Source organism: Gorilla gorilla, chromosome 2 (genome assembly GCF_029281585.2).
Source record: "Gorilla gorilla gorilla isolate KB3781 chromosome 2, NHGRI_mGorGor1-v2.1_pri, whole genome shotgun sequence".
Taxonomy (NCBI): domain Eukaryota; kingdom Metazoa; phylum Chordata; class Mammalia; order Primates; family Hominidae; genus Gorilla; species Gorilla gorilla.
Genome location: NC_086017.1, coordinates 131040202 through 131067945, shown reverse-complemented (window position 1 = coordinate 131067945; position 27744 = coordinate 131040202). Strand labels below are relative to the sequence as shown.

Below are 27744 nucleotides of genomic sequence, written 5' to 3'. Positions count from 1 at the left end.
GGAACATCACACACCGAGGCCTGTTGGGGGTTGGGGGGCAAGGGGAGGGAGAGCATTAGGACAAATACTTAATGCATGTGGGGCTTAAAACCTAGATGACGGGTTGATAGGTGCAGCAAACCGCCCTGGCACATGTATAACTATGTAACAAACCTGGACATTCTGCCTATGTATCCCAGAACTTAAAGAAAAATTAAAAAAGAAAGAAAAAAAAAAAGTTGATCCTTAGGTCTGTTTATAGTCCAAGGGAGCTGTGAATGCTGAAATTTGTACACTGTCAATTTATATGTATATTCACATATTAATATCTATAGTACACATAGATTCAGGAATGTAGATTTTTGTCAAATGGCCTAGTGGATACTGATAAAACAACTTCTAATATTAAATTAAAATTTTATTCTATTTTAAAGAAAAAGACATGATATAAACACATAAGGTGCCAACTGGAATTTACTCTAGAGGGGACTTTCCCTCTCAGACTTCCAGTCAACTCACACTTGTGCAACAAAGTGCCTGCTGTCCCCTAAATATGCAGGCAGAACTGTGTTTCTGCCTACTTGGTATCTATAGTCCTCTACAGTCACTTCTAGAGAGACTAAACCAAATTTCTACCAACTTCACAGGGCAACAATCAATCGTTTTATCTCAATGACTCTTGTATCTTCAGACCTGAAACTGATTCAGAGACCATGGGGCCCACAAACCTAATCACAGTAACGTGTTCATTGAGTACACATTCAGACATGGGAATCTTCACTTTCCCCTTTTTTCTCTTGGTAAAATGTTCACAAATGTGCAGGTAACACCTGCTGCTACTCCAGCCATTCGGGCCCTAAATCTGCAGCTCTACATTTTGTATCCAGGTCTTGAGATTTGGGAAATAAAAGTCCTTTTGGTTATCAAACTCAGACATTGAAATGAAAGTGCAGTTATGCCTTTCTCCTCCTTTGAAATATGTATTCATCTCTTGAAACTGTTCACTATTGCCACAAGTAGATGTATATTAAACTGATAATACCTCATTGGACACTATATCTCATACCCTAAACCATAATGATATATGTCTAATCAATAACCAATGTTACCTCTTTAAATAAAAATTTCTGACAACTCTATCAGCCCACTCTCTGTCCCTTTGTTTTTGTCTTCACAACTCCTCTTGCAACTGCTGTTAATGAAAGTGTAGATTCTAGGCAACTTGAGTCTTTGCTCCCAGGTTATAATCCTTAAACTTCACCCAAATAAACTGTCTACTTACAAAATAAATAAATAAATAAATAAATAAATAAATAAATAAATAGAACAAATAACAAAATCGTCTTTGCAATGAAAAGGTCAGAAACCAAGGATATGGTGTCCTAATATGCTGATAGCAGAGATTATATCTCCTTTGCCTTCCTATCACTGGTTCTTAATACCTTGGCAAGTTAGTATTTAGGAATTGTTGAATTAATGTTTGGCACATGAAGATCATTAAAGCAATAACTCATAAAGCATGGGGAAAACAAGGTCATTTGCCAAAGGGGAATTTGGGGGCACGATATTTAGCAAGTCTTCTTTCACACTTATAGCTAAATATTTTATTTATTTGATTATTTGATTGATTTGGGTGTAAATTCTATTGCACCTCTGGTAAACCAAGTCAGCCTGCCCTTCCTGGTTAAGAAAGAGAGACAGAAATGCAAAGTGTAACCAGCTTATTAATAAGCCAAGGATAGAGAAAAGAAATTTGTCTCTGGGCTGGGAGCAGTGGCTCATGCCTGTAATCCTAGCACTTTGTGAGGCCGAGGCAGGCGGGTCACTTGAGCCCAGGAGTTTGAGATCAGCCTGGCCAACATGGTGAAACCCCATCTCTACTAAAATTACAAATATTAGGCAGGGATAGTGGCATGTGCCTGTAATCCCAGCTACTTGGGGTGGCTGAGACATGAGAATCGCTTGAACCCGGGAGGTGGAGGTTGCAGTGAGCTGAGATCGCCTCACTGCACTCCAGCCTGGCTGCACTCTAGCCTGGGCAACAGAGTGAGACTTTGTCTAAAAAAAAAAAAAAAACAAAACTGTCTCTGGCATAACTTGAGAAGGGAGAAGCTAGAAGAGACCTTTGGTTTCATCAGGTCCAAGCACTGCTAACCATTCAGCTATTCTGTGGGCAGAATGTCTTTGTTCTTCCAGGTGCAACTTCAGCAGCTGTGGGCCTGAACTGACAGTGCGGGGTAAGGAGCTCACTCTCTCCATGTGAAACAAAGCAGGACTACAGGAAAGCAGGCTGATTTGGAAAGGCCAAGCCCACCCAGGACAAGAGGCAGTGCTGAGTGTTTGGCTCATGACAAAACATAATTTACAAATTTACTGGCTTCAAGGATGTAAAAAGTTATAATTTACTGGCTTCAAGGGTGTAAAAAGGCCTGCTTCCTAGCCTAGCTGCAAGCAGCAACTCAGTCCATGATCAGCAGATTTTCTGAAGCCTGGGTGTGGGATGCATGTTGTTAACCTCTAATGCAGATGTCTGCTGAGAGTCTGTAATCTGTGTGGTCGTGAAGATGAGATTTCATCCATCAATTGCTTGACAAGGGCTATCATCGTATCTCTGGGCCTGCGTGGCTCTCAACACACGATGTAAGAAACATATTGGACAAAAGCATTTCCTGGGAGAATTCTCCAGCAAGAATTCAGCCATTGGCAAAGAATCTTTCAAGTGGCCCTATCTCACTGGAGACAAGTAAACATATACGCAGTGCATATGTGAATATACACTCCTTCAAGGTGCTGCACTTTCCTAGAAACAAAAAGAATGAGAGGAAAAAGCTTTACAGGCATCCTGTTAGGATGCTTTCTCTCGTTTATTTTTAGGCTCTTTTCAGCTCTGTGCTAAGAGGGGAAGCAAAGGAAGGGCTTACCCAGAATGCAAAGCTTTTTAGTGAGGGTTTGGGGTGTGCAAATTTGTTAAAGTGGTGAAAACCCAGTGTCTATGGAAGTTCACAGCATCCACAGCACTCAGAGCCCCCCAAATATCTCTGGCCCTTGTGTTCACTGATTCCAAGGAATTCTCAGCCATTCCAGGGGACTGTGGGGATCCCCCTGAAACCACCACAATTACCCAGAATGTGCCCCTCCTAACACATAGGCATTGAACCAGTTCCTAACTCTCCCCCAACTCTCACAGATCTGTAGTACTTTAAGAGCCATATGGCACACATGCTTAGCCCTCAGCCTTCTTCCTAATAGGGGAGTGCTTTGCCAGGGAAAAATAAGATTAGGGAAGAGGACAAAGAAGAAGAGAAGGAGTTTCCATATCCATTAATGAATTCATTCAACAGATGGTTATGGAACACTTACCATTTTCCAAAGACCGTACTATGGTGTGGGTTATAGAATAAGAAACAGCCTGGCTTTTGAGGAGTAGAAACTGTCTGGTGGAACTAACATTAAAAGGTGGTAATATAACATGACAATTGTACTGATGCACATAGACCCTGGGGTGTTTTAGGGACATAGAGGATGGCACCAAACCTAGACTGAGGGCATCATCCAGACAGATACATGCTCTTGTTTCTGTGAGTCCTGTGAGGTGAGTCACTCACAAAGAAAATGTAAAGAAATAACTCAGAATAAATAAAAAGATAGATGGCACAGTAAGCTTGGCAGATTGATGTTGGAGAACGTCAGTTTTGGTGGCAACAATCTGCAAGGTTGTCTAATTTTCTCCTGCACCACTCAGCTGCCCGGATGCAAAAGCAGACAATGGATTGTGGCTCTGATCGGAGTTTTATTGGGCAGATGCTGCAGAAGGGCTTGTTTGAAAAGGGAATCGGATGTTATTGAGAGAACAGTTCAGATGACCAACCGGGGATCTGAAATTAGGTAGAGATAGGAAGAGAGACTGATAAACTATGAGGAAGCAAAAGAACCAAGTGACTGGAGGTCTTGTGACCTCCAAGTGACAGCCTACGCTGTCAATGTACAAATGTGGTAGGAGTAAGCACATGAGAGGGCTGGAGGATAGGATGCTCACTCATTTATTCCTCAAATGTTTATTGAGTGCCTTCAATGTCCAGGTAGTATTCTAGTTCTGAGAGTACATCATGCACAATGCTATTGGGAGGAGAAAACAATAAATAAAATCATAATAATAAACAAGTAAATTATGTAATATGTTAAAAGGTAATAAGTACTATGGTTGGATGGGGGCAGGGGAAGAGAATAGAGCAGAATAAGGATTCAGAATTCCGAGGATAAGGTATAATTTTAAATAGGGTTGTCATCATAGCTCTGGTTGAGAAGGTAACATATGAACACGCAATCAGGAGAGAAAGAGGATGAGCTATGCAGATACATGTATTGAAATATTCCAGGCAGAGAGAACAGCCAATTCAAAGCCTCACAGTGTGTGAGTGCCTGGTGTTTTCAAGGAAAAGCAAGGAGGCTGTGTGGCTGGAGTGGAGTGGGCCTGGAGAAGATGTAAGAAATGAGGTCAAGAAACAACAGGGATCAAGTGTGTAGGCTTTGTAGACTCTGGTAAAGACTGGCTTTCCCTCTGGGAAATAGAGAGTCATTGTGGGGTTTTGAGCAGAGAAGTGATGTCATCTTATTTCTCTTTAATGGATTACTCTAGCTGCTATGTTGAAAATAGACTTGAGGGAAGTGCCGGGGTAGAAGCAGGGAGACCAGTTAGGAGGCTATTGCAATAATCCAAATAAGAAATGCAAAGTAAGACTTTGATCAGGTGGTGGCAGCAGAGGTGATGAGAAGGAGTTAGATTCTGGATATATTTCGAGGATAGAGCCAAGAAGATTTATGACAGATTGGATGTGGGTGGTGAGCAAGAGTCAGGATGACTCCAAGGTTTTTGGTCCAGGCAAATTGAAAGGTGGAGTTGCCATTATCTGAAATGGGGAAGAAGGTGAGCAATTGAGAGGGAGACTTGGAGTTAAATTTTGAACAGATTGTAGTCAAATTGGTGTTGGGATATTGGTGTTTACAATTCCTGAAGGGGAACCATTCTGAGTGACCCTAAGACCCAGAGTGTAACCTGGGGATGGGTGTCTGAAGAGGAATAAAGTGAAATCATTATGATTGAATAATTTAGAACTCTGGAGGCTGAAAAGCTAATGAAATCTCCTAGGATGTTCTACGAGGATGGTGGCCCAGGCACGAGAGTAAGGAACGGGGTCAGGCCTTATGATGGATACTTTAAATACAAATGGTTAGAGGTCACACTAATATTAGCTTGAGGTGTGCAGAATTTTAATTGGGTGCAGATTAGTGTATACATTAGAAATAAGCAAGATATTAAAAGATCAAATTTGCTGAAACACATCAGATAACATTATGATAAAAGTGTTTGGAGTTTTATTTGAGATAGATTTACAATCCCATTGTAGCATGGATCAAAAACAGTAAGTTGATAAAGAAATCAGATACATTTTCACAATTTAAATTTTAATTGTTTTATTAAAAAGCATTTTGGAAAGACATTCATATTTGGTTTTGGATAGGTTAAAGCTCAGTGATACCATTTACATCAATTTTTATAGCATTTTAGAGAGCATGGTCTTGTGACATCTTAGGAAAGTTTTCTGTTAGTCACAGCATGCCAACAAGTACCTTGTGCTCCATTCTCTGGCCATGTTTTCAGACTCAGTAACTCCAAATAAAATAAACTGCCAAGTTCAGAAATTAACATTTGATAAAGTTTTTGCAACATCATACCATTGAGCTGGTGGATGTCACTTAAGCATCTGAATTCATTAGAGACTATTGAAATGATAATGCAGAATTATACAGGTTTTGCAGATGTAGTTCAATATTTATCTATATGTATTGAAACCTCACTTGAGGATAGAAAAATCAAGCAAGTTTTTGTCTTACATTTCCACTCAATAAATGAAGAGGAAGAGATAATGAGAAAGCTATATAATCCTTTAAAAAAAAAATTCACCTTGTTTCTGACTGACAGTAACCCAATTCAGGCTTTTTACTCTTCATAAATGGAAGACAAGTAATCTAGATAGTACTGGCTATCTATAATTAAATATACAATATTGAAATCTATTTGCTTTGTGGAAATTATGTGTTTGTGGCTGATTAAAATATTCAGCTATGTAGGCTTCATCTTTTAGCTCAATAGAAAAATATAAATGACATTGGTGGCTGAATTCCTACCAACGTGGCAAAGACATTCCCCAGACATACATAATTCACCTGCTGAATTGGAGATGATTCACCTTTCAGTGACTTCACAGGTGTTAACTTGGCCAAACAAAAAAGGGAAATCATCTTGTATTCATCTTTTGTTCCCTGAGGCAAGTTTTCAGTAAGATTGCTCAGGAAAAATATCACAATATACATATATAAGTCCATAGTATGTCTATTTGAATAATGAATTAGCACCACTGTCTGACAGGTGAAAACTATTCAATGTATATTTTCTGGAAAATAACTAAATTGAGTTCCTCTTAACTAAATCAGAAAGAGAAGGAATCCTCAATCAGGATTTCATGTAGTACTGTATCACTCAAAGGAAAACTGATTGTATAGTGATACTCAAATAAAATGGGTCCAAAGAAAAATTATGAGAGAAACGTACCGATCAGTGATCTGGACCAAACAGACATGTGGCTGTGAAATCCAGGCAGTTGCTTGGTGACGAGGTCACCATCAGATAGTCATGGCTTATGTGCAGGAATGTGAGAATGGCCATGGGGAGGAATGGCCTGGGTTATGGGTCTTGCAGGAGTCCACCCACTGCTTGTGCCATTGCTCAAACTTCTGACTGCCCTGTGCAGCCGGTGCCAGGTCAGCAGTACTCTCTGCTCTGAATCAGTGTCAGCACTGGTCTCTCTAATGTAGTACCTTTCTTTAAAAAATGCTTTGTGAAGCTGCTGGTTAGCACTGTTCTTACTTCTGTAGTTAATATTCACCACATAGTCCCCTTCTTTTGTGGAGAGATAAAGAAATTAAGGAAAATCACTCTCCATAAGTCCACAATCTGAAGACATGGAGGCTGAGGAGGCAGACCTGAATGAATAAGTGGATCATACGATAGGGCTAGATCTTAAATTTGGATACAGGAGACTTAAGGTAAACCATAGAAGATTGTTGTTTATACATGTAGCTCTTTTGCCAAATATAAATGTGGCATGTTAAGATTAATAAATCTGAATGTAATGTACAGAATGTACTAGAACAGGAAAAATTTGGTGTTTACTGAGAGCTGAAGGTTACATCAAAAATCTAAAAAGTAATATTTTTGCATCATCTTAAAGTTTGCAAACAGTTTTGGCACATACATCATCTCATCTTTGCAATAAACTGTGGGGTAGATACAGAAGATGATGTTATTTTCATTTTCCAGATGAGGAAATAGGAGCCTGTTTCCCGGTCAGACGGGCTTAGTCAGCTGTGAGTGGCAGAGCTGGTATTCCCACCTGTTACCCTCAACCCCAGTTCCATTGCTCCTAACATGATTGTATCATGGATAAACATGGTACCAAGAATGGAGAGGCCAAGCGCGGTGGCTCACACCTTTATCCCAACACTGTGGGAGGCCGAGGTGGGCGGATCACCTGAGGTCAGGAGTTCGAGACCAGCCTGGCCAACATGGTGAAACCCCATCTCTACTAAAAATGCAAAAATTAGATGGGTGTGGTGGTGCGTGCCTGTAAACCCAGCTACTGGGGAGACTGAGGTGTGAGAATCACTTGAACCTAGGAGGTGGAGGTTGCAGTGAGCCGAGATTGCCCCACTGCACTCCATCCTGCACAACAGAACAAGACACTGTCTCAAAAAAAAAAAAAAAATGGAGAGTGAAATTTGGGAGGCTGAGGCAGGCAGATCACTTGAGGTCAGGAGTTTGAGACCAGCCTGGCCATCATGGCAAAAGCCTCTCTCTACTAAAAATACAAAAATCAGCCTGGCGTGGTGGTGGGCACCTGTAATCCCAGCTGCTCAGGGGGCTGAAGCAGAAGAATTGCTTGAACCTAGGAGGCAGAGGTTGCAGTGAGCCAAGATCATACCACTACACTCCAACCTGAGCAACAGAGAGAGACTCTGTCTCAAAAAAAAAAAAAAAAAAAAAAAAAGGATGGAGAGTGAGAGAAAACTCAGACTTTGAAATAAGAAGTGAAAGAGGCCGGGCACAGTGGCTCACACCTGTAATCCCAGCACCTTGGGAGACCGGGGCAGGCAGATCATTTGAGGTCAGGAGTGCGAGACCAGCCTGGCCAACATGGTGAAACCTGTCTCTACTAAAAATACAAAAATTAGCTGGGCATGGTGGCGGGCACCTGTAATCCCAGCTACTCGGGAGGCAGGAGAATCACTTGAACCAGAGAGGCAGAGGTTGTGGTGAGCCAAGATCATGCCATTGCACTTCAGCCTGGGCAACAGAGCAAGACTCTGTCTCAAAAAAATTAAAAAAAGAAGAAGAAATGAAAGAAACTTGGCAATTGATTGGGTGTTTCTGATAAAGAAACAGAAGAAGGAAAAGGTGATTCCTAGGTTTCTAAAACCTGGAAGAGGAGGACAGTGAGATTATAATATAAGCAGCTGATGTTGGCAACATGCCTACTATGTGCCAGGCCGTGTGCCAAGCATTTTGCCATATTGCCTTATTAAATCCTTACAACTCTTTGAAGGTAGATCGTATAATTATTATTCTCATTTTAGAAAAGGGTGTGCATGAAAGTTGCTCTCACTTTTAGAAAAAGAAAAAAATCTTCCCTCCAAAACAAGGCTAAGCTCAACTGGACTCACTGGCCTATGCTGACAGTACCTGGGGCCTGGGACAGTGGTTTGGTGTTCTTGTGTGTATGGATGTATTACAATGTCAGACACAAAGTAACTAAGCCGTGCTCCTGGCAGTTATGACGCTTGCAAATCCAGCACTGCCAAACTGTTTAGTGCCTCCTAGGTGCTTTGCCTGTGGTTAGAACAAGCTTCACTAAGTGGATAGTTTTGCCTTGGCCCTGCCTTTAAGGCAGTCTGCCATGTCATCAAGAGACATAGGTAAGAATGCTCTCCTCCTTAGTTATGATTTAAAAATAAAAGTATAACAGTATAATTATCAAATGACTATTAGTAGAAATGTTGCATTTATATACACTATTTAGATTACAATTCTTAAATACAATGTCTTTCCTTCTTGTTACTTGTAATTAATTAGTATCAGTCACTGTCCAGTGTGAGCCTGGCATTGCCCTTAGGTTAACCAGTTCACATCCTGAACTTCTGTTGGTGCCCAGGGTATTTGTCTGAAACCCTGATTATTTACATCTCCCTCTAACTTTCAAATTTGTCTCCAATCTCATCTAAAACTATTAATACTTGAGAAAAGGCCTTTCCCCAATTTCCTGCTTCTAATCCCTTTATCCTCTTTCTTTCTTGGAAAAGTAGAGGAAAATGGTTTACATATCAAATAAAGTAAATAGTATGTGAAAAAAAAAAACCTCTTTCTAAGGGCTCCAAACTCTGTGGATATCTACCTGCTGGTTATTTATTCACTAAGCTGCACATGGCAATACCCTAGCAACCATAAACTTCATGGATAAAATCCCAACTCTTCTCCAATACCACCTGTTTGTAGGTAGTCATCCTTCTTTTAAAAGATTTGGGAGTTATACAAGGAATAAGTGCCAGAGTTTAGTTCTTTTTGAAAATAAATTTAAAGAAATCATAAGTTTTCACAGGGCTGTAAAGAGGTTTCTTCCCAGTGGTCCTTCACTCCAAGGCTGCATTGGAGATTATGCTGGTGAGGAAGCTTTGGTCTCGTAGGTCTTTGGCCCCAAGGCAAAAGGTCATGGCTATAAGTGTCTTTCTTCCTGATCCCCTCTAGGATTGTGAAGATGTCCAGTCCCAATCTGAACATTGTGACCTTACTGGGCAGTTGTCTCACTTACAGTAGCGCTTACCTCTTTGGGATTCAGGATGTTTTAGTGGGGAGCTCAATGGAAACTCTCATTCAGGTAGGTGAAGTTTTAAAATTTGGTTTTGACTATAATGTTTTGATTATTTTTTTAAACCAGCTGCTCCCGTGGGTGGTGGTTTCCTTTATCCTTGGAGTGGGCACTTTTCGAGGGAATCCCAGAACACTTGGTGAGGTTCACTCTGTACCTCGTGCCCTCTGTGGGACCCAGACCCAGATCAGAGTGTGTGGAGAACTGATAAAGGTTCCTCTTGTGACTCTTCTGTCCCCTTCCACCCATAGACAAGACTGTCCATGCTGTGCATTGGGACCTCCCTTGTGTTTGGCCCCATTCTGGGAAAGAGCTGGCGACTCTACAAGGTGTTTACCCAAAGGGTCCCGGACAAGAGAGTGGTGAGTAGGCAGCAAGTACACAATGCTTGACTGTAGATGGCAGCTTCAGCATTGGTTAACAGCTAGAGAAGCTCATGCACATTACTGAGCCTAGCCCCTTTCAGGACATCCAAAGTTCTTGTTTCTCATTCCAAACCCTGGAATCATGAAACCTCATAAGGCCTCAGGCCTGGAAGGCTGTGGATCAGTGCTGTTGAAGATAGGGCTTCAAACGTGGGCTCTGGTTCCTATGTACCCCAGGCCCTGTGGGGACATGTGAGCTGGCCAATACCTGGCACCAGTGTGAGGCAGAACAAGATACCCAGAGACTGTTGTTTGGCACAGGTGCGAGCTGGAAGTGAAGGGAGGAAGAGTGATTACAGAGAAACTATAGCAAGTAAGTAGTTATTTCCTTCCCTGGAGTCCAGTTCTTTTCTATGTAGAAGGCAGTTCTCTGTACTGAGAAGGATGTGCCCAGAGCAGTGAGCAAGGAAGAGCAGATAGAATCAACTCTAAGTTATGTAGCAGCCAGATCACCGACATGTCCCTGATATCAGTCATCAACTTAACCACATTTCCCCATTTTATCAGGTTGTCTGATGACACTGCTCAAACCTCAATTCCTGACCATTATCCTCATTGGGTATAGGCCCTGCCCAGACCCAATATATCATTCAGTTGGTGTTTACTTCTCTGGAATGATGGGAATTTATTTTAGCAAATGTTATTGAATCAGGGTGCATACTTACCAAAAGCTCAGCTGTGAGCAACCATACCTATGAAGAAGATTGCCTAAAAGGACAAAAACTGCATTCATCCCTCAAGAACACCAATTTCTTTTTTAAACAGCTTTACTGAAGTATAACTGACATGCAGTGAACTGCACATATTTAAAGCATATGATTTGATAAATTGTGACATGGATATACAACCAAGAAACATGGTGCATAATGAACATATCCCTCATCTTCAAAAGCTTCCTTGCAACCCTTTGTTATCTCCCTCCCCTGTCCAATCCTTATATCCCTTGTTCCTATCCTCAGGAAATCATTGATTTGCTTTCTGTCACTGTAGATGAGTTTGCATTTTCCAGAGTTTTACATAAATGGAACCATGCAGTATGGACTCTGTTTTCTCTGGCTTATTTTACTCACATAATTGTTTTTATGAATATTATAGTTATTTATCTATGTTGTGTGCATCAATAGTTATTTCTTTGTTATTGCTGAGTAGTATTACAATGCATAGACACAATTTGCTTATCTGTAGATGGATGTTTGGGTTATCGCCAGTTGTGGCAATTAAAATTAAAGCTGCTATGAACATTCATGTACAAAGTCTTTGTTTAGACATAGGCTTTTATTTCTCTTGGGTGAAAACCTAAGAGTATGGTTGGATCATATGGTAAGTGTATATTTAACTTTTTGAGTAATGGTCAGACTGTTTTTCGAAGTGGTTGTACCATTCTGCATTTCCACCAGCAATGTATGAGAGTCCATTTCCTCCACATTCTTGGCAACATTTGATTTGATCAGTCTTTTTCATTTTAGGCATTCTAATAGGTATGTGTGGTAGTATCTCATTATGCTTTCAAATTTGCATTTCTCTAATGCAGTATTGAGCATTTCTTCACTTGCTTATTTGCCACCCATACACCTTCTTTGGCAAACTGTCTGTTCAAATTTTCCACCCATTTTTTTTTTTTCTGAGACAGAGTTTCATTCTTTCGCCCAGGCCGGAGTGCAGTGGTGTGATCTTGGCTCACTGCAACCTCTGCCTTCTGGTTTCCAGCAATTCTCCTGCCTCAGCCTCCTAAGTAGCTGGGATTACAGGCACCCACCAGCACACCCGGCTAATTTTTGTATTTTTAGTAGAGATGGGGTTTCATCATGTTGACCAGGCTGGTCTCGAACTTCTGACCTTGTGATCCGCCTGCCTTGGCCTCCCAAAGTGCTGGGATTACAGGTGTGAGCCACCACGCCCAGCCTCACTCATTTTTAAATTGGATTTTTTGTTGTCTTATTATTGAGTTTTGTGAGTTCTTTTTATATTCTGGATACAAACCCTTTATCAGATGTATGATTTGCAAATATTTTCTTCCAGTTTGTTATTTTGTTCCTTTTACTTTCATTTACTTCAGAATGTCTTTCAAAGATAAGACATTTCTCATTCTGATGAAGTTGAATTTACCAATGTGTTCTTTGTTTTTAGGTTTCTTGTTTATTTGTTTGTTTGTTTTTGTATTTTTAGTAGAGACGGGGCTTTACCATGTTGGCCAGGCTGGTCTCAAACTCCTGGCCTCAAGTGATTCACCAGCCTCAGCCTCCCAAAGTTCCAGGATTACAGGCATGAGCCACCACACCCGGCCCCATTGTGTTCTTTTATGGATCATGTTTTTGGTATTATATTTAAGAAATTTTTGCCTAACTTAAGGCCCCAAAAGGTTTTCTCATGTGTTTACTTCCAGAAATTTTAGAGTTTTAGCTTTGACATTTAGGCCTATGATCCATTTTGAGTTAATTTTGGTATATGGTATGATGTATTGATTGAATTTTAGTTTTTTACATATAGACATTTGATTATTCCAACACCATTTGTTGAAAAGATTGTCCTTTCTTCACTGAATTACCTTTGTGCCTTCGTTAAATCAGTTGTCCATAAGTGTGTAGATCTATTTCTGGACCCTCCATTCTGTCTCACTGATGTGTCTATCTCAACAGCAATGCCATATTACCCTGATTACTGTAGCTTTATACTAAATCTTGAAATCAGGTAGTATTAGTTCTTTGACTTTCTTCTTCTCTTTCAATGCTGTTTTGGCTAATCTGGGTCTTTTGAATGCCCATGTGAATTTTTGAATCAGTTTACTGATTTCTACAAAAATTCTTTTGGGATTATGTTGAATCTAATAGATCAAATTATGGAGAATTGGCTTCTTACTAATGTTGTGTCCTTTGACCCATGAACCCATTTATTTAGGTCTTTAATTTTTCCCATCATTTTTTTGTACTTTTCAATATTGCTCTTTCACATCTTTCATCAAACTTATTTCTAGGGATTTTATATTTTTATGCTATTTTATATGTTACTATTTTTTTAAATTTCACTTTCCAGTTGTTTGTTGCTAATATATAGAAATATAATTTTTTTTTTTTTTTTGAGATGGAGTCTCACTCTGTCGCTTAGGCTGGAGTGCAGTGGTGCGATCTCGGCTTACCGCAACCTCCGCCTCCCGGGTTCAAGCAATTCTCCTACCTCAGCCTCCCAAGTAGCTAGGATTACAGGTGCCTGCTACCACACCTGGTTAGTTTTTGTATTTTTAGTAGAGATGAGGTTTTACCATTTTGGCCGGGTTGGTCTCAAACTCGCAACCTCAGATGATCCGCCTTCCTCGGCCTCCCGAAGTTCTGGGATTACAGGCATTAGCCACCATGCCTGGCCACAGAAATATAATTAATTTTTATATGCTTAGCTTGTATACTGCAACCTTGCTAAACTACATGTTAGTTCTAGCAGCTTTTTTATAGAGTCTATCAGATTTTCTACAAAGATGATCATATCAGCAGTGAATAAAGATAATTTATTTCCAATCTCTTGTCTGATTGCACTGGCTAGATACAATAGTACAATCTGAATAGAAGTGGTGAGAGCAGATATATTTGTTATTCTTTATCCTATAGGGAAAACAGTCAAAACTAAGAATGATATTAGTAGTAGTTTTATTGTAAATCCCATTTATCCAGTTGGGGCAGTACTATTCTATTCTTATTTTGCTGAGAGTTTTAATCAAGAACTGATGTTGGGTTTTGTCAAAAGCTTTTTCTGGGTCTATTGAGATGATCATACAGTTTTTCTTTTCTTAGTTTATTCACGTGGTGGATTATGTTAAATGGTTTTTTTTTAAACCCTTACACAATAGACTTTATTTTTTACAGTAGTTTTAAGTAAACATAAAAATTGAGCAGAAGGTACAGAGGTTTTACATATACAGTCTTTCCCCACACATGCATAGCCTCTCCCATTATCAATATTCCCCATCAGAGTATATACTTATTACAATTGATGGAACTACATTAATACATCATTATCACCCAGAGTCTGTACTTGACATTAGGGTTCACTTTTGGTGTTGTACATTTTATGGGTCTGGACAAATGTGCAATGACATGTATCTACCATTACAGTATCATACAGAGTAGTTTTACTGCCCTAAAAATCCTCTATGCTTCTGCTCATTATCTCTTTCTCTCCCCATATGTTAAATGATTTAGGGTGTCAAACCAACCTTCCATCCCTGGGATTAGCTTCACTTGGTCATGATACATTATCCTCTTCATATATTGTTGGACTCAGTTTTATAAAAACTTTGTTTAGAATTTGTACATTCACGTTTTTAATACATATTGCTCTGTGGTTGCCTTGTAATATATTTTTCTAGTTTTGGTATCAGGGTAATGTTGGCTTTATAAAATGAGTTGGGAACTATTCCCTTCTTTTCAATTTCAGGAAGAATTTCTATAGAATAGCATAATTGGCACTCATGTATAAGTACCTTACAATAGTATGCTTCCTTTTATCCCCATTCCTATCTTTGCTGTTACATGTTATAGGCCCCATACAATTCTTTTGTTTAATAAATCAATTATCTTTAAAAATATTTTATTTTTTTATTTTTAAGACCCAGGACAACATGCTGAATTTTGTTATTTTCTTTAATGATATTTAAGTAATGAAAACTAATCATGTATTTTTCTGTTTAGTTACCATTTCCAGTGTTCTTAATTTCCTGTATAGATCCACATTTTTATCTCATATTATTTTCCTTTGCCTGAAGGATATCTAACATTCCAGTGTGGGTGTGCTACTACTGAATTCTTTCAGCTTTTGATTATCTGAAAAAGTCTTTATTTTGCCTTCATTTCTGAAAGATATATTACTGAGTATAGAATTCTAGACTGAAATTTCCTTTTCTTCTTCTAGTACTTTCAAGATGTTCCTGCACTGTCTTCTCACTTGGCCTTGTATCTGATGAGAAGTGTCATGTTTATTTTATGTCTACACAAAATGTGTCTTTCTTCACTGCTTGCTTTGAGTAGTTTCCCTTTATCACTGGTTTTGAACAGTTTGATTAGGCAATTGGTTTGTTTTTAATTTTACAGACACCTTGAATCATGTAACTGGTTGTGCTTCTTTTCACTGGTTGTCAAAAGCTCAGATCCACATTTCTTCTGCTCCAATTAGTAAATGCTATTATATATACACTCTTCATCTGAGCCTTCATCATAATTCCCTTTATTTTCTCTCTTCCCTGTTGTTAAATATTTTAATCCTATCACAGTATATATTTTTCTCAATTTTATTTTTGTAGTCACAAACTAACACATTCTCTTCATCCTAAGTCAAATACGGATGGTCCCTGACATAAAACAGTTCAACTTACAGTTTTTCTATTTTACAATGGTGTGAAAGCAATCCACATTCAGTAGAAACCATACTTAAAATACCCATACAACCACTCTGTTTTTCACTTTCAGCACAGTAGTCAATACATTTTATGAGATATTCAACACTTCATTATAAATTAAATTAAGCTTTGTTTTAGATGATTTTGCCCAGGTGTAGGCTAATATAAGTGTTCTGAGCACATTAAAGGTAGGCTAGGTTAAGCTGCAATGTTTGGTAGCCTAGGTGTATTAAATGCATTTTTGACTTATGATATTTTCAACTTATGATGGGTTTATCCAGACATAACCCCATCATAAGTCAAGATCATAAGTCAATCTGTAATTCATATGTATATAATGAAAATGCTAATGATTCTTCCTGCATCTCTGATTCCCACCCTCTCAGTTAATAGTTATTAACATTGTGGTGTGACATTCATATCTATGTGCTTATATAAACATATAGAAATAATAGTTTATTTATTTTATAAAACACCTTGAGTCCTTTGTGGGAAAAGGTAGGATATGAAGAAGTTAAACAAATGGAAATGTGTAATGCTAATAATGATATCAGCATAGAAGTCATTGTAAATGTTTGGTGTCTGTTTCATTTTTGATAGCTACATTTGAAGCTCCTTGGGACGGCTGACCTTGGAGCATATAGCTGAGAGCACATGGGATACTCTAGCCCCTGTGTCATTTAGCCAGTCAACAAGGAGAAGTTTTGACCTTGACTCTTTTGCAGATTATCAAAGACCTGCAGTTGCTGGGGTTGGTGGCAGCCCTGTTGATGGCTGATGTGATCCTGCTCATGACATGGGTGCTGACTGATCCCATCCAGTGCCTCCAGATTCTCAGTGTCAGTATGACGGTGAGGGGCCAAATCCCTAGGGAATCTCATCCCCAAACTGGACTGACCTCTGTGGATACACAGGAGTCATCCTTGCAACAAGAAGATAAAGGACTCCAAGAGGAGGGAGAGTCAGGAGTTGTGGCTTCCATGTAATTCTTGCCCTAGTCTGCTGCCACTCCCACTGCTCCTCCTGCCCGAGTGTCTCTTTGTGGGCATACAATGAGATATCAGCATGCTGGAATCTGCCTGGCAGTTCTGCCACTTCCACATTATCAATAATTAAAACTTTCAGCTATCGGCAGTTACCTTTCCCTAATTGTAGAGGTGGAGGTAGTAGTTTAAGGTGGCCTTTGGAGTCAGTCAACCCTGGTTCAAATCCCAGCCCTACCAAGCTCACCAGTAGTGTGACCTTGGGAAAGTTATGTAACCTCTCTAAGTCTGTTTCCTAATTGGTAAAATTGAGATAATAATACTACCTATCTCATAGGGTTGTGGCAAAGATTAAATGAAACAATGTAGGTAAAAGACTTAACCATGTCCAGTACATACTATTCAACTAACAAGAAGTATGGCCGGGCACGGTGGCTCACGCCTGTAATCCCAGCATTTTGGGAGGCTGAGGCAGGCAGCTCACTTGAGGTGAGGAGTTTGAGACCAGCCTGGCCAACATGATGAAACCATGTCTCTACCAAAAATACAAAAATTAGCCAGGCGTGGTGGCACATGCCTGTAATCCCAGCTACTTGGGAAGCTGAGGCAGGAGAATCTCTTGAACCCAGGAAGCAGAGGTTGCAGTGAGCTGAGATTGCACCACTGCACTCCAGCCTGGGTGACAGAGTGAGACCCTGCCACAAAAAAAAAAAAAAAAAAAAATTATTATGTATCTCCAGCCTCACGAGGGGCTGAGGAATACAGTGGAATCATGGAATCGTGACATTGCAAGATTAATGTTTAAGGATTCGATGATTTGCAAAAAGCAGGTGCATAATGAAATAGTTTATAGTTTTGTTGAGGCACTAATTTGATTGGGGTAGCAAAGCACATAAATGAGGGGTAAGCCCTAGTGTCACCAAGCACACAGCTGTTAGCCCAACTTTATCATCTCTTCTCCTAACACGTAGTCACTCTCATTTAGGTTCTAGTGGAGTCACCTAAATGCTGCAGTTTTTACATACTGAGGGGGTATCATGTACTGTAGAAGAATTCATGCTCCAGGATGTTCACAAAGATCTGCTTTGTGTTCCTGGTAATTGTGGGCACCTCCAGTTCTGACTCTGTGTCCCTTCTAGGTGACAGGGAAAGATGTGTCCTGCACTTCGACCAGCACCCACTTCTGTGCTTCCCGGTATTCCGATGTTTGGATTGCTCTCGTTTGGGGATGCAAGGTTGGTAACCACATCTGATATGGTCTCTGTCACCAAGAAAATGGATATGAAGAGGGAATTACAGGAATTAACGAGGTGATGTCTGCAAAGAATCTTGAACTCAGAGGAGACCTCTGTTGATGCATAAACTTCAAAGCCATGACTGTTTTTACTTTTCTATTTGTATTTGTTTGGGGGAGACCCTCCAACTCTTTAGACTCCCTCATTCAGTCCTCCCCCAAATCATCTGGAATTCACCCACTGTTTCTCCTATTTATTGGTCTGGTTTCTTAATTGATTTGACAATACCAGTTTTCCCTTCATCTTCCCTGAAAGAGGAATTATGAGGAGAAATTTGACCCAGCTTTATTTGTTCTCCTAAGTGCCCTTATTATGTCTCTTGTGTGTTTTTTCAAGATTTGGGCCAAGGTGTCCTGGTGCCTTTCACCCACCTGACTTTGTCCCTCTGGTTGGAAGCAAGACTGGCTCTGAGACAGATGGCAGCATTCACAGGGCCCTTTGAGGGGTTCCACCTGTCTCACAGTGTCTCCCATACTGCCCCAAATCTCTCACCATTAGACTCATTTGTCTCTGTTAGATGGGCAAAAGTAGAATATTATTTCCAGAAGGTAGAGGATACCTGCATGGAGCACTGAGGATGGTCCTCAGAACAGGACAGCTGGTTTTCAGCTTAGGGAGACAGAGAACTGGTGCTGAGGGGTACAGGGCAGTCCTGATTCCATAAACAAGCAAGTCCTGCCTGACAGCAGACTACCTGTTGACTATCAGGGCAGAGAGGTCTGGTTGACTGATTACTGGCAGAGGAAAAGGAGGAGTTTTTGTAGAAATAAGTACCCTTTAAGGGTAAACTCTGGCCGGGCACAGTGGCTCACACCTGTAATCCCAGCACTTTGGGAGGCTGAGGTGGGTGGATCACTTAAGGTCAGGAGTTCGAGACCAGCCTGGCCAAACATGGTGAAACTCTGCCTCTACTAAAAATACAGAAATTAGCTGGGTGTGGTGGTATGCACCTATAATCCCAGCTACTCGGGAGGCTGAGGCAGGAGAATCACTTGAACCTGGGAGGCAGAGGTTACAGTGAGCCAAGATTGTGCCACTGCACTCCATCCTGGGCAACAGAGCGAGACTCTATCTCAATAAAAAAAAAGGGGGGGGTAAACTTTACCCACTCCACCACTAAGAAAGTATTAGAAGTTGTTGCTTGTGAGGAACAGGTTTAGGGGTGGGCCAGACTAGGGCAGGGAAACATTCCTTTTTAACTATGTGCAAATATTACTTTGACAGAAATATTTTTTAAAAGAAGACTCTAGGAAGTGAACAGCTCTTGATCTCCAGAATCTTGCTAATGGTTAAAAAATGAGCTTCAGTTGTGACAGATCAGGGTTTGAATCTGACTCCGCCCCTGGCTAGCCGACCCTGAGCCTCATTTAACCTCTCTGAGCCTCAGTTTCCAAATTTTAAAATGTGGATGATGATAATATCCCCTCATAACTGTTCTGTCTCTAAAGAGTTAATGCATGTTAAGAGTTTTCAGCCGCTCCTGGTCCATAGCAAGAGCTCAATAAATGTTAGATATTATTATTACTATTCTTCCACTGCCCCCTAGACACTTCTGGAAAATACATTGCCTCTGTTGGTTCCTTGAGTCCCTGTAGAAGAGTGTGTCCTCCCTAGCCCAGAAAGCCAGCACTTCCCCCATAGCTACTTACTTTGTGACTCAATTTGATTTATTTTCTCCATTGCCTTTTATATACTCTCATTTCCATTTTATTTTACTGTAATATCTTTCTGTAGGAAAAACAAGGAAAAGGATGGAGCATCAGGAAACTTACTGAGCCAGACCCCATAGACTCCCTGGTCAGTGAGAAGCTCCTCAGGAGGACCCCAATCTCCACATTGAGTTCTAGGACCCCCGCTGTCTGTCAACTGCCCCCTACCCCACACTTCTCAGCAGTTAAGGCCAGTGATATGCAAGGATCAAATATGACTCACTCAGACACCAGCCAGGAATGTATAGACACTTGATTCACACCCATTTCCCCTTTAACAAGAATTTTAATGGAATTAAAATCTTTTAGTGGAATCATATCTGAACATTTCAAAATCACAGAATTAATTTCATTTGCCTTTTATTAAATTAGCAATGATCCAACTCTGCTGAATACCACCTGATGGCGTCAGTTACCCAAAAGTTGGGCTTCCCTGGTCTCCTGACTTATGTGTCTTCTAGTCATTGAAGATCTCAGAGTGGCCACATTTGGCCCTCAGGCCCCATTTGGGACACTGGACATTAGGGGAACCTGGAAGGTATCTCTTCCATGCTGACTCCTTCCCTTCTGGCACAGCCAGTTCTCCAAAATACGTTCTTTAGTGTCACCCATGAAGGTGGAGTTGACCACGTCATATGATTTGAGGGTCACCAGCAGGTGTCCTGCTGATACCTGACTTTATTTTCATTATTAGTTCTCCCTCTGAATCCCACAGTCCCACCCCCACCTCGTCTCCCATGGCATCTTCACGTTCTGAGTCATCAACATGAACATTTTTAGGCTGGGCGCAGTGGCTCACGCCGGTAATCCCAGCACTTTGGGAGGCTAAGGCGGTTGGATCACCTGAGGTCAGGAGTTTGAGACCAGCCTGACCAACATGGTGAAACCCCATCTCTACTAAAAATACAAAATTAGCCCAGCATGGTGGCACAAGCCTGTAATCCCAGCTACTCGGGGGCTGAGACAGGAGAATCGCTTGAACCCGGGAGACGGAGGTTGCAGTGAGCAGAGATCATGCCATTGCACGTCAGCCTGGGCAACAAGAGCGAAACTCCATCTCAAAAAAAAAAAAAAAAAAAGAAGAAGAAGATTTTTGTGCTTACCTTAAATCTACCTACCAGACCAAGTGTTAAAAGCCAGGACCCTGACTTCTTTGTGTCACTATTTTCTGCCCTACACGTACTATGGCACTGCGCACATAGTCAGAAAGGTGAACCTAATTGAATCTATGTATTATGTATTATTGACTAAAGCTTTGATTTCTGTATGAATGCAGCTCCTATGGAGGGGGCAGCACTTTAAGGTGCTATGAGTTATTTTCTCCTTAGTACAAATGACAACTCTGAGAGCAGGTTTATATTCATAGGAAAGAGAACAGAATAGGGCCCTGGGTTCCTTGTAGGGGAGCAAGAAATGTCACAAAAAGGGTGAGAACTATAGATGGAGCTTTTGCTGTGTGTGCCTGCCCCACAGTCTTGCCTGGGTCCCAGCCTGCCTTTGTTCTCCCCTTTTTTAACTCTTCATCTCCCATAAACACTCGCTGGCATGGAGCCGCTGCTAGCCTGTAGAGATCCTTTGTGTAAATTTTTTAAAGGCCCATCCCTTCTAGTGAGATGCAGTCTTGCAGGTGCAAGGCTTGGCAAGCAGATGGTGCCTTTGGGCAAATTAGAGAAAAGAGCCCCTTCCTCTGGGCTGCCCCGGCTGTGGCACGTGACTTGACAAGCAGATCAGAGGTCACTTTCAGCTTCCCTGTGCACCTTCAGCTTTGAGCAGGGCAACACCAGACAATGGCTGTGGTAGCACTCACTATCAGAGGTTCTGTGGGCCCACTGTCCTCCAAGTGCCCAACAGCTCTTTCTGTAGGGATACTAACCCACCCACATGATCCTGTCCTATGCCTTGTCTCAGAAGAGTCTTATTTAATGGCTGACTTGCTGACTTCTGATAAACTAATTCTCAGCAAAGGAGAGGAAAATAACATTTATTAAGTACCTAGTAGGTATAAGGGGCTGCCCTGAGGGTTTTCTTATGTGATATCTTAGCAAATCCTCATAGTAGTCCTTAAGGTAGGTATTAGTGTCCTAATTTTACAGATGAGGAAATTGGTTGCAAACCTACTGCTCGTTGACCTCTTGTTACACTTCTCTGAGCCTCCGTCACCTCTTCACCCGCCAGGGCCTGCTCCTGCTGTATGGTGCCTACCTGGCTGGCCTGACTGGCCATGTCAGCTCCCCTCCTGTGAATCAGTCCTTAACCATCATGGTGGGGGTCAACCTCCTTGTACTGGCTGCTGGGCTGCTTTTTGTAGTCACCAGATACTTGCATTCCTGGCCCAACCTGGTCTTTGGACTCACATCTGGAGGGATCTTTGTTTGTACAACTACAATCAACTGCTTCATCTTCATTCCCCAGGTATGGATTTTGCAGGGCTGGTCCTCTTAGTCACTCTAGAGTTTTTCACTGACAAATTGCTCATTTTGTTTTCTACTGATACCTTTCCATGCCACTTATTGGAGAGTCAGAAAGCAGACAGGGGATCCTAGTGAGCTGGTTGCCTTTGTCCTTTCTCACTGTCCTGGTCAGCAAGGGGGACAAGCCAGAGTGGTCCAAGCAGTGGTGGCAGCCCCTGTTTGCACTCTTCACACCTGTGGTGCCTGTCCCTTGCGGGGGCTGCCTCGCAGTCCTGCTTTTCCATCCACCCTCTGGTCTGCTGCACTCGTTCCCCATCCTCCCCTCATTTCCATCATGTTATTAATATTTCTTTCACTAGCCTGGGAGCAAGGAACCTTTATATTTTTCCAATTGGGGATTGCAGACCCACAGGAAAAAATCCATTTGGATGGAACTTTATGATTTAAAATGCTTTTCCTTTCTTTTTATTGGAGGAAAATACAGAACATTTCTCTGCTTTTTACAATAAGGAGAGGTAGAAACTAAATAAAAATATGTTTCATATTATGGGGATTTTAAAAAATCAAATGAGGGAGGAAGACAGAAGCAGAAATAGCCAGATAGCAAAGAAGAAAGGGAGTCAGAGGGAACAGAGAAGGAATCCTAGGCTCAGAAAGCAAAGGGATGTGGGATTGTTCATGCTACACCCTGGGGACCATCGAGCCACATATATCTAGGTTAATGAACTTGGCACTAGGTACTTTCTTGTTTCCCTCCTAGTTCTCCTTTTCTTCCCTCTGAGGCCTCCCTCATCCCACTCCTCCTTCAAGACCCTGTCCTGATTCCCATTGCAGCTTCCAGTTGACTGTAAACTAATTCCTCATGATGGAGCTAACTGATAATGTAAGTGTTGGCTGATGGCATGTTACAGTGTATTTGTGAAAGGGAAGAGTGCACTTTGGGTCATGATGGTATGACATGGGCATAGCCCTGTTATGATTCTTCTCTATCACAAATCCTCATTACAGTACTCAACAGAATACATAAATATGGAAAAATCTGCAGCAGCAGCACTAGAAACGATGGATGGCTATTGCCTCTGTGCCAGAAACGGGAGGAATTTTTGCCAAATCTTAATGCTGTAAAAACTGGAATGAAGGAAGCCATTTAGAGCTGAGGCTTGTTTGTCTGGGATGAGGCAGAAATGGGCTCTGAGAAGCAAGGACTGTTTCTCCCTGGGAGACCGGGGGAGGGGGCGGAGGGAAGGGTAGGCAGGTGCCTTTTGGGAAGCCCACCCCTTAGGCCCTGCAGCCAACATTGTTGGATTGGTAGCGATCAACAATGCAGAGAACTGGTGCTGAAGGGTACAAGGCAGTCCTGATTCCATAAACAAGCAAGCCCTGCCTGACAGCAGCCTACCTGTTGACTGTCAGGGCGGAGAGGCCTGGTTGACTGATTACTGGCAGAGGAAAAGGAGGAGTTTTTGTAGAAATAAGTACCCTTTAAGGGTACACTCTGACCAGGCACAGTGGCTCACACCTGTAATCCCAGCACTTGGTGAGGCTGAGGTAGGCGTATCACTTGAGGTTAGGAGTTCGAGACCAGCCTGGCCAACATGGTGAAACTCTGTCTCTACTAAAAATATGAAAATTAGCTGGGCATGGTGGTGCACACCTATAATCCCAGCTACTCGGGAGGCTGAGGCAGGAGAATCACTGGAACCCGGGAGGCAGAGGTTGCAGTGAGCCGAGATTGCGCCACTGCCCTCCAGCCTGGGCAACAGAGCTGCTAACCCCTTTCTTCCTTGCTTGCCTGCACTATAGAGACAGCAACAGCTAGACTCTTCTTTTGCCAGCTTCCCATAGAGATAGGAGTGCCTATATGACACCATTTTGAACACTAGAGGTTTTCTGAGAAGCTTTTGAGAAAGCTTTTGCTTTCCTGAAAAAGGTTATAAGCATGGCTAACATCACCCTTTTTACCCACTTCCTACCTTGAATGTATGTGATTCCTAGAGCTATGGCAGTTCTCTTGTGAACATGAGGAAAAGACTAAGAGAATATAGTTATAATACTAGGAAGTTACAGCTCTTTCCATGTAAGACTATAAATTCTGGAGGAAATGATCTATGAAGGGAATCTGCAGTTCACAAGAAGAGGACTACAAATGTCTAAAGATTTAGAGAAGCTACCTTCCTCTGAAGTAGAAGTGTTTAGAAGATACCGGACTTGTCAATAGAATTCAAAGGATATTGTCTCTTTTCAACTAAAGCAAACTATCATGAAAAAAAGCTAATCTTAATAAAATATTGAATAAGGATTAGAAATATGGTATTAAATTTAAAATCCCAATAGAAGCATTGACTGGGCAATTAGACACTACAAAATATTGAATTAGTGAATTACTTTAAGGAAACAGAAAATAAGGAAACAAATGAGAGACTAGATAAGAAAATATGGAAAATGGCCAGATGCAGTACCTCATGCCTGTAATCCCAGCATTTTGGGAGGCCGATGTGGGCGGATCACCTGAGGTCAGGAGTTTGAAACCAGCCTGACCAACATGGTGAAACCCCATCTCTACTAAAAATACAAAAATTAGCTGGGCGTTGTGGCATCCGTCTGTAATCCCAGCTACTTGGGAGACTGAGGCAGGAGAATCGCCTGAACCCAGGAGGCAGAGGTTGCAGTGAGCCAAGATCACGCCATTGCACTCCAGCCTGGGCAACAAGAGCGAAAATCTGTCTCAAAAAATAAAAGAAAAAGAAAAAAATAAAATATGGAAAACATCTAGGAATACAATTGAGAGCTGATAGGAGTCTCTGAAAGAGAACAAAATAATTTGGGACAGAAGTCATTATCAAAGAGCTATCAGAGGAAAGCATTTCTGAACAAACAAAGCCTTGGTCAGAAAACTGAATGAATTGGCAATCTCCATGATGGCGCCCTGCTTACTGCTCCTCTCTCCATCCTCACCTCTCACCACTGCCCCCTTGCATCGTAAGCCTCAGCCACATCACTTCCCCTTTGCCTGGTGTTTGAGTCCTCAGCAGCTAGGACAATTGTGACATCTGGGTACTCTACACACAAAAATGCAGGATGAAGTGCTGCTGGAAATCTGCCTTCCAGGTTTTCACTAAGCAACAAACACTGATTTGTTGAATTGGGAATGGAAATGGAATGATTATGAGGTACAGGAATTGGGTGGATGGACTGCACTGGCCTTGCTTTCCTTCTGTCTCACTCCCTCTTTCCCTCCTAGCTTTCTTAAGCTTCCTTTCTCTTACTCTGTCTTTCCTCTTCCATTTTCTCCCTTGTGTTTTTTTTTTTTCTCCTCTGGAACTAACTGACCATGATGTGAAACTAAAAAATATATTTTGTAGTCTGTTGTATTTTAGGTTTAGATGGTAAGTAGTTCTTTTTCAAAATATAAAAGAAACTGAGGTTTGTTAGGTTTCTGTGTGTTCCCCTCTGGCTTAGAGGTCTTTGGTAGAAGAACGATTCTCCCTGTGATACTTGCACTGTGTATTCCTAGAAGAGAATTTGGGAAAGTAATTTGAGTAAATTTGGGAAAGTGCGTGAGGGGAACTATCTGGGTAGGGGTTGGGGGTTGCAGCAAAACGGGGTTCCTTCTTGCCAGTGAGCTTTCAGACATGACTGTGATGGGAGGGGTTTGTGAAAGCAAAGGCACAGATACCCCCAGGGCAGCGAGGCAGCGCCAGAGAGCCGGTGAAATGGATGACATTACTAAGGAGACAAGGGGCCCAAGAAGCCTTCTTTACACAGGCACTCAGGAAATGCCTGAGTGTTTATGCCAAGCACTGAGGTCATCACTAGAAGTCAGCCAGCCGCTGCTGTTCTGACCTGAATATGACCCATCCCCCAGCCCTCTGCTCCCTCAGAGAGGCGGGCAGGTCCTAAGGTAGGACATTGTTTTCTCTCTCCTCTAACCCCGAAAGCATTTCATCTGCTCCTCCCTGAAGATGTGCAGGCCTTTCTAATCTGCCTTATAATTATACGTGTATGTCCCAGCACCCCTGCTAGACCAGTGAGCATTTTAAAGAAAGCTTCCTTCATTTGTTCATGCATGCATCCATCCATCCACTTATTAACTGCTGGGTACATGCACTTAAACACAGGGTCCGCCTCTAGGTCTAGTGGGGAGCAAACATGAAAGGAATTATCATACATGTGTTAAGAGCTTTGAGAAAGGCCTTCCCCAGCCCATCTGAGAACTCGGTGGCACCTTCTCAGAAAATGAGGCTGGGCATGGTGGCTCATGCTTATAATCCCAGCACTTTTCAAGGCTGAGGCGGGTGGATCGCTTGAGCCCAAGAGTTCGAGAGCAACCTGGTCAACATGGTGAAACCTGGTCTCTGCAAAAAATGCAAAAATTGGCTAGACGTGGTGGCTCACGCCTGTAATTCCAGCAGTTTGGGAGGCCAAGGCGGGTAGATCACCTGAAGTCAGGAGTTTGAGACCAGCCTGGCCAACATGGTAAAACCCCGTCTCTACTAAAAATACAAAAAATTAGCTGGGTGTGGTGGCGGGCGCCTGTGATCCAGCTACTTGGGAGGCTGAGGCAGGAGAGTTGCTTAAACCGGGAGACAAGGGTTGCAGTGAGCCGAGATTGTGCCATTGCACTCCAGCCAGAGACAGAGTGAGACTGTCTCAAAAAATATAAAGCAAAAATTAGTCAGGCATGGTGGTGCATGCCTCTGGTCCCAGCTACCCAGGAGGCTGAAGTAGGAGGATCACCTGAGCCCAGGAGGTTGAGGCTGCAGTGAGCTGTGATTGTGTCACTGCACTCCAGACAGAGTAAGACCCTGTCTCAAAAAAAAAAAAAAAAAAGAAGGAAGGAAGGGAGAGAGGGAGAGAGGGAGGGAGGGAAGGAGGGAGGAAGGAAGGAAGGAAGGAAGGAAGATGAGGTGTTCGAGCTCAGTCTTGAAGGAAACATAAGAGTTCATTGTAGAGACGGGGGAAGGGGGGAGGAGCCAAGATGGCCGAATAGGAACAGCTCCGGTCTACAGCTCCCAGCGTGAGCGACGCAGAAGACGGGTGATTTCTGCATTTCCATCTGAGGTACCGGGTTCATCTCACTAGGGAGTGCCAGACAGTGGGCGCAGGCCAGTGGGTGCACGCACCGTGCGTGAGCCGAAGCAGGGCGAGGCATTGCCTCACCTGGGAAGCGCAAGGGGTCAGGGAGTTCCCTTTCCGAGTCAAAGAAAGGGATGACGGACGCACCTGGAAAATCGGGTGACTCCCACCCGAATATTGCACTTTTCTGACCGGCTTAAAAAACGGCGCACCATGAGATTATATCCCACACATGGCTCAGAGGGTCCTACGCCCACGGAGTCTCGCTGATTGCTAGCACAGCAGTCTGAGATCAAACTGCAAGGCGGCAGCAAGGCTGGGGGAGGGGCGCCCGCCATTGCCCAGGCTTGCTTAGGTAAACAAAGCAGCCGGGAAGCTCGAACTGGGTGGAGCCCACCACAGCTCCACGACGCCTGCCTGCCACTGTAGGCTCCACCTCTGGGGGCAGGGCACAGACAAACAAAAAGACAGCAGTAACCTCTGCAGACTTAAATGTCCCTGCCTGACAG

General features: G+C 42.2%; 1 protein-coding gene across 6 annotated transcripts in view; it reads left to right on the top strand.

The window, feature by feature from the left end:
* Positions 1-27744, top strand: part of GPR156 (G protein-coupled receptor 156) — a 129591-nt gene that overhangs the window by 83578 nt on the left and 18269 nt on the right. For 2 of the 6 annotated variants that reach the window (XM_019024079.4, XM_055383746.2), the window contains exons 4-8: positions 9836-9965; positions 10208-10318; positions 16487-16612; positions 17884-17979; positions 21924-22160. In XM_019024079.4, coding sequence (XP_018879624.2) covers positions 9836-9965; positions 10208-10318; positions 16487-16612; positions 17884-17979; positions 21924-22160 — 700 coding nt within the window. The remainder of the gene's footprint in view (positions 1-9835; positions 9966-10207; positions 10319-16486; positions 16613-17883; positions 17980-21923; positions 22161-27744) is intronic. The other 4 variants (XM_019024080.4, XM_055383748.2, XM_055383747.2 and 1 more) reach the window with 4 other exon arrangements.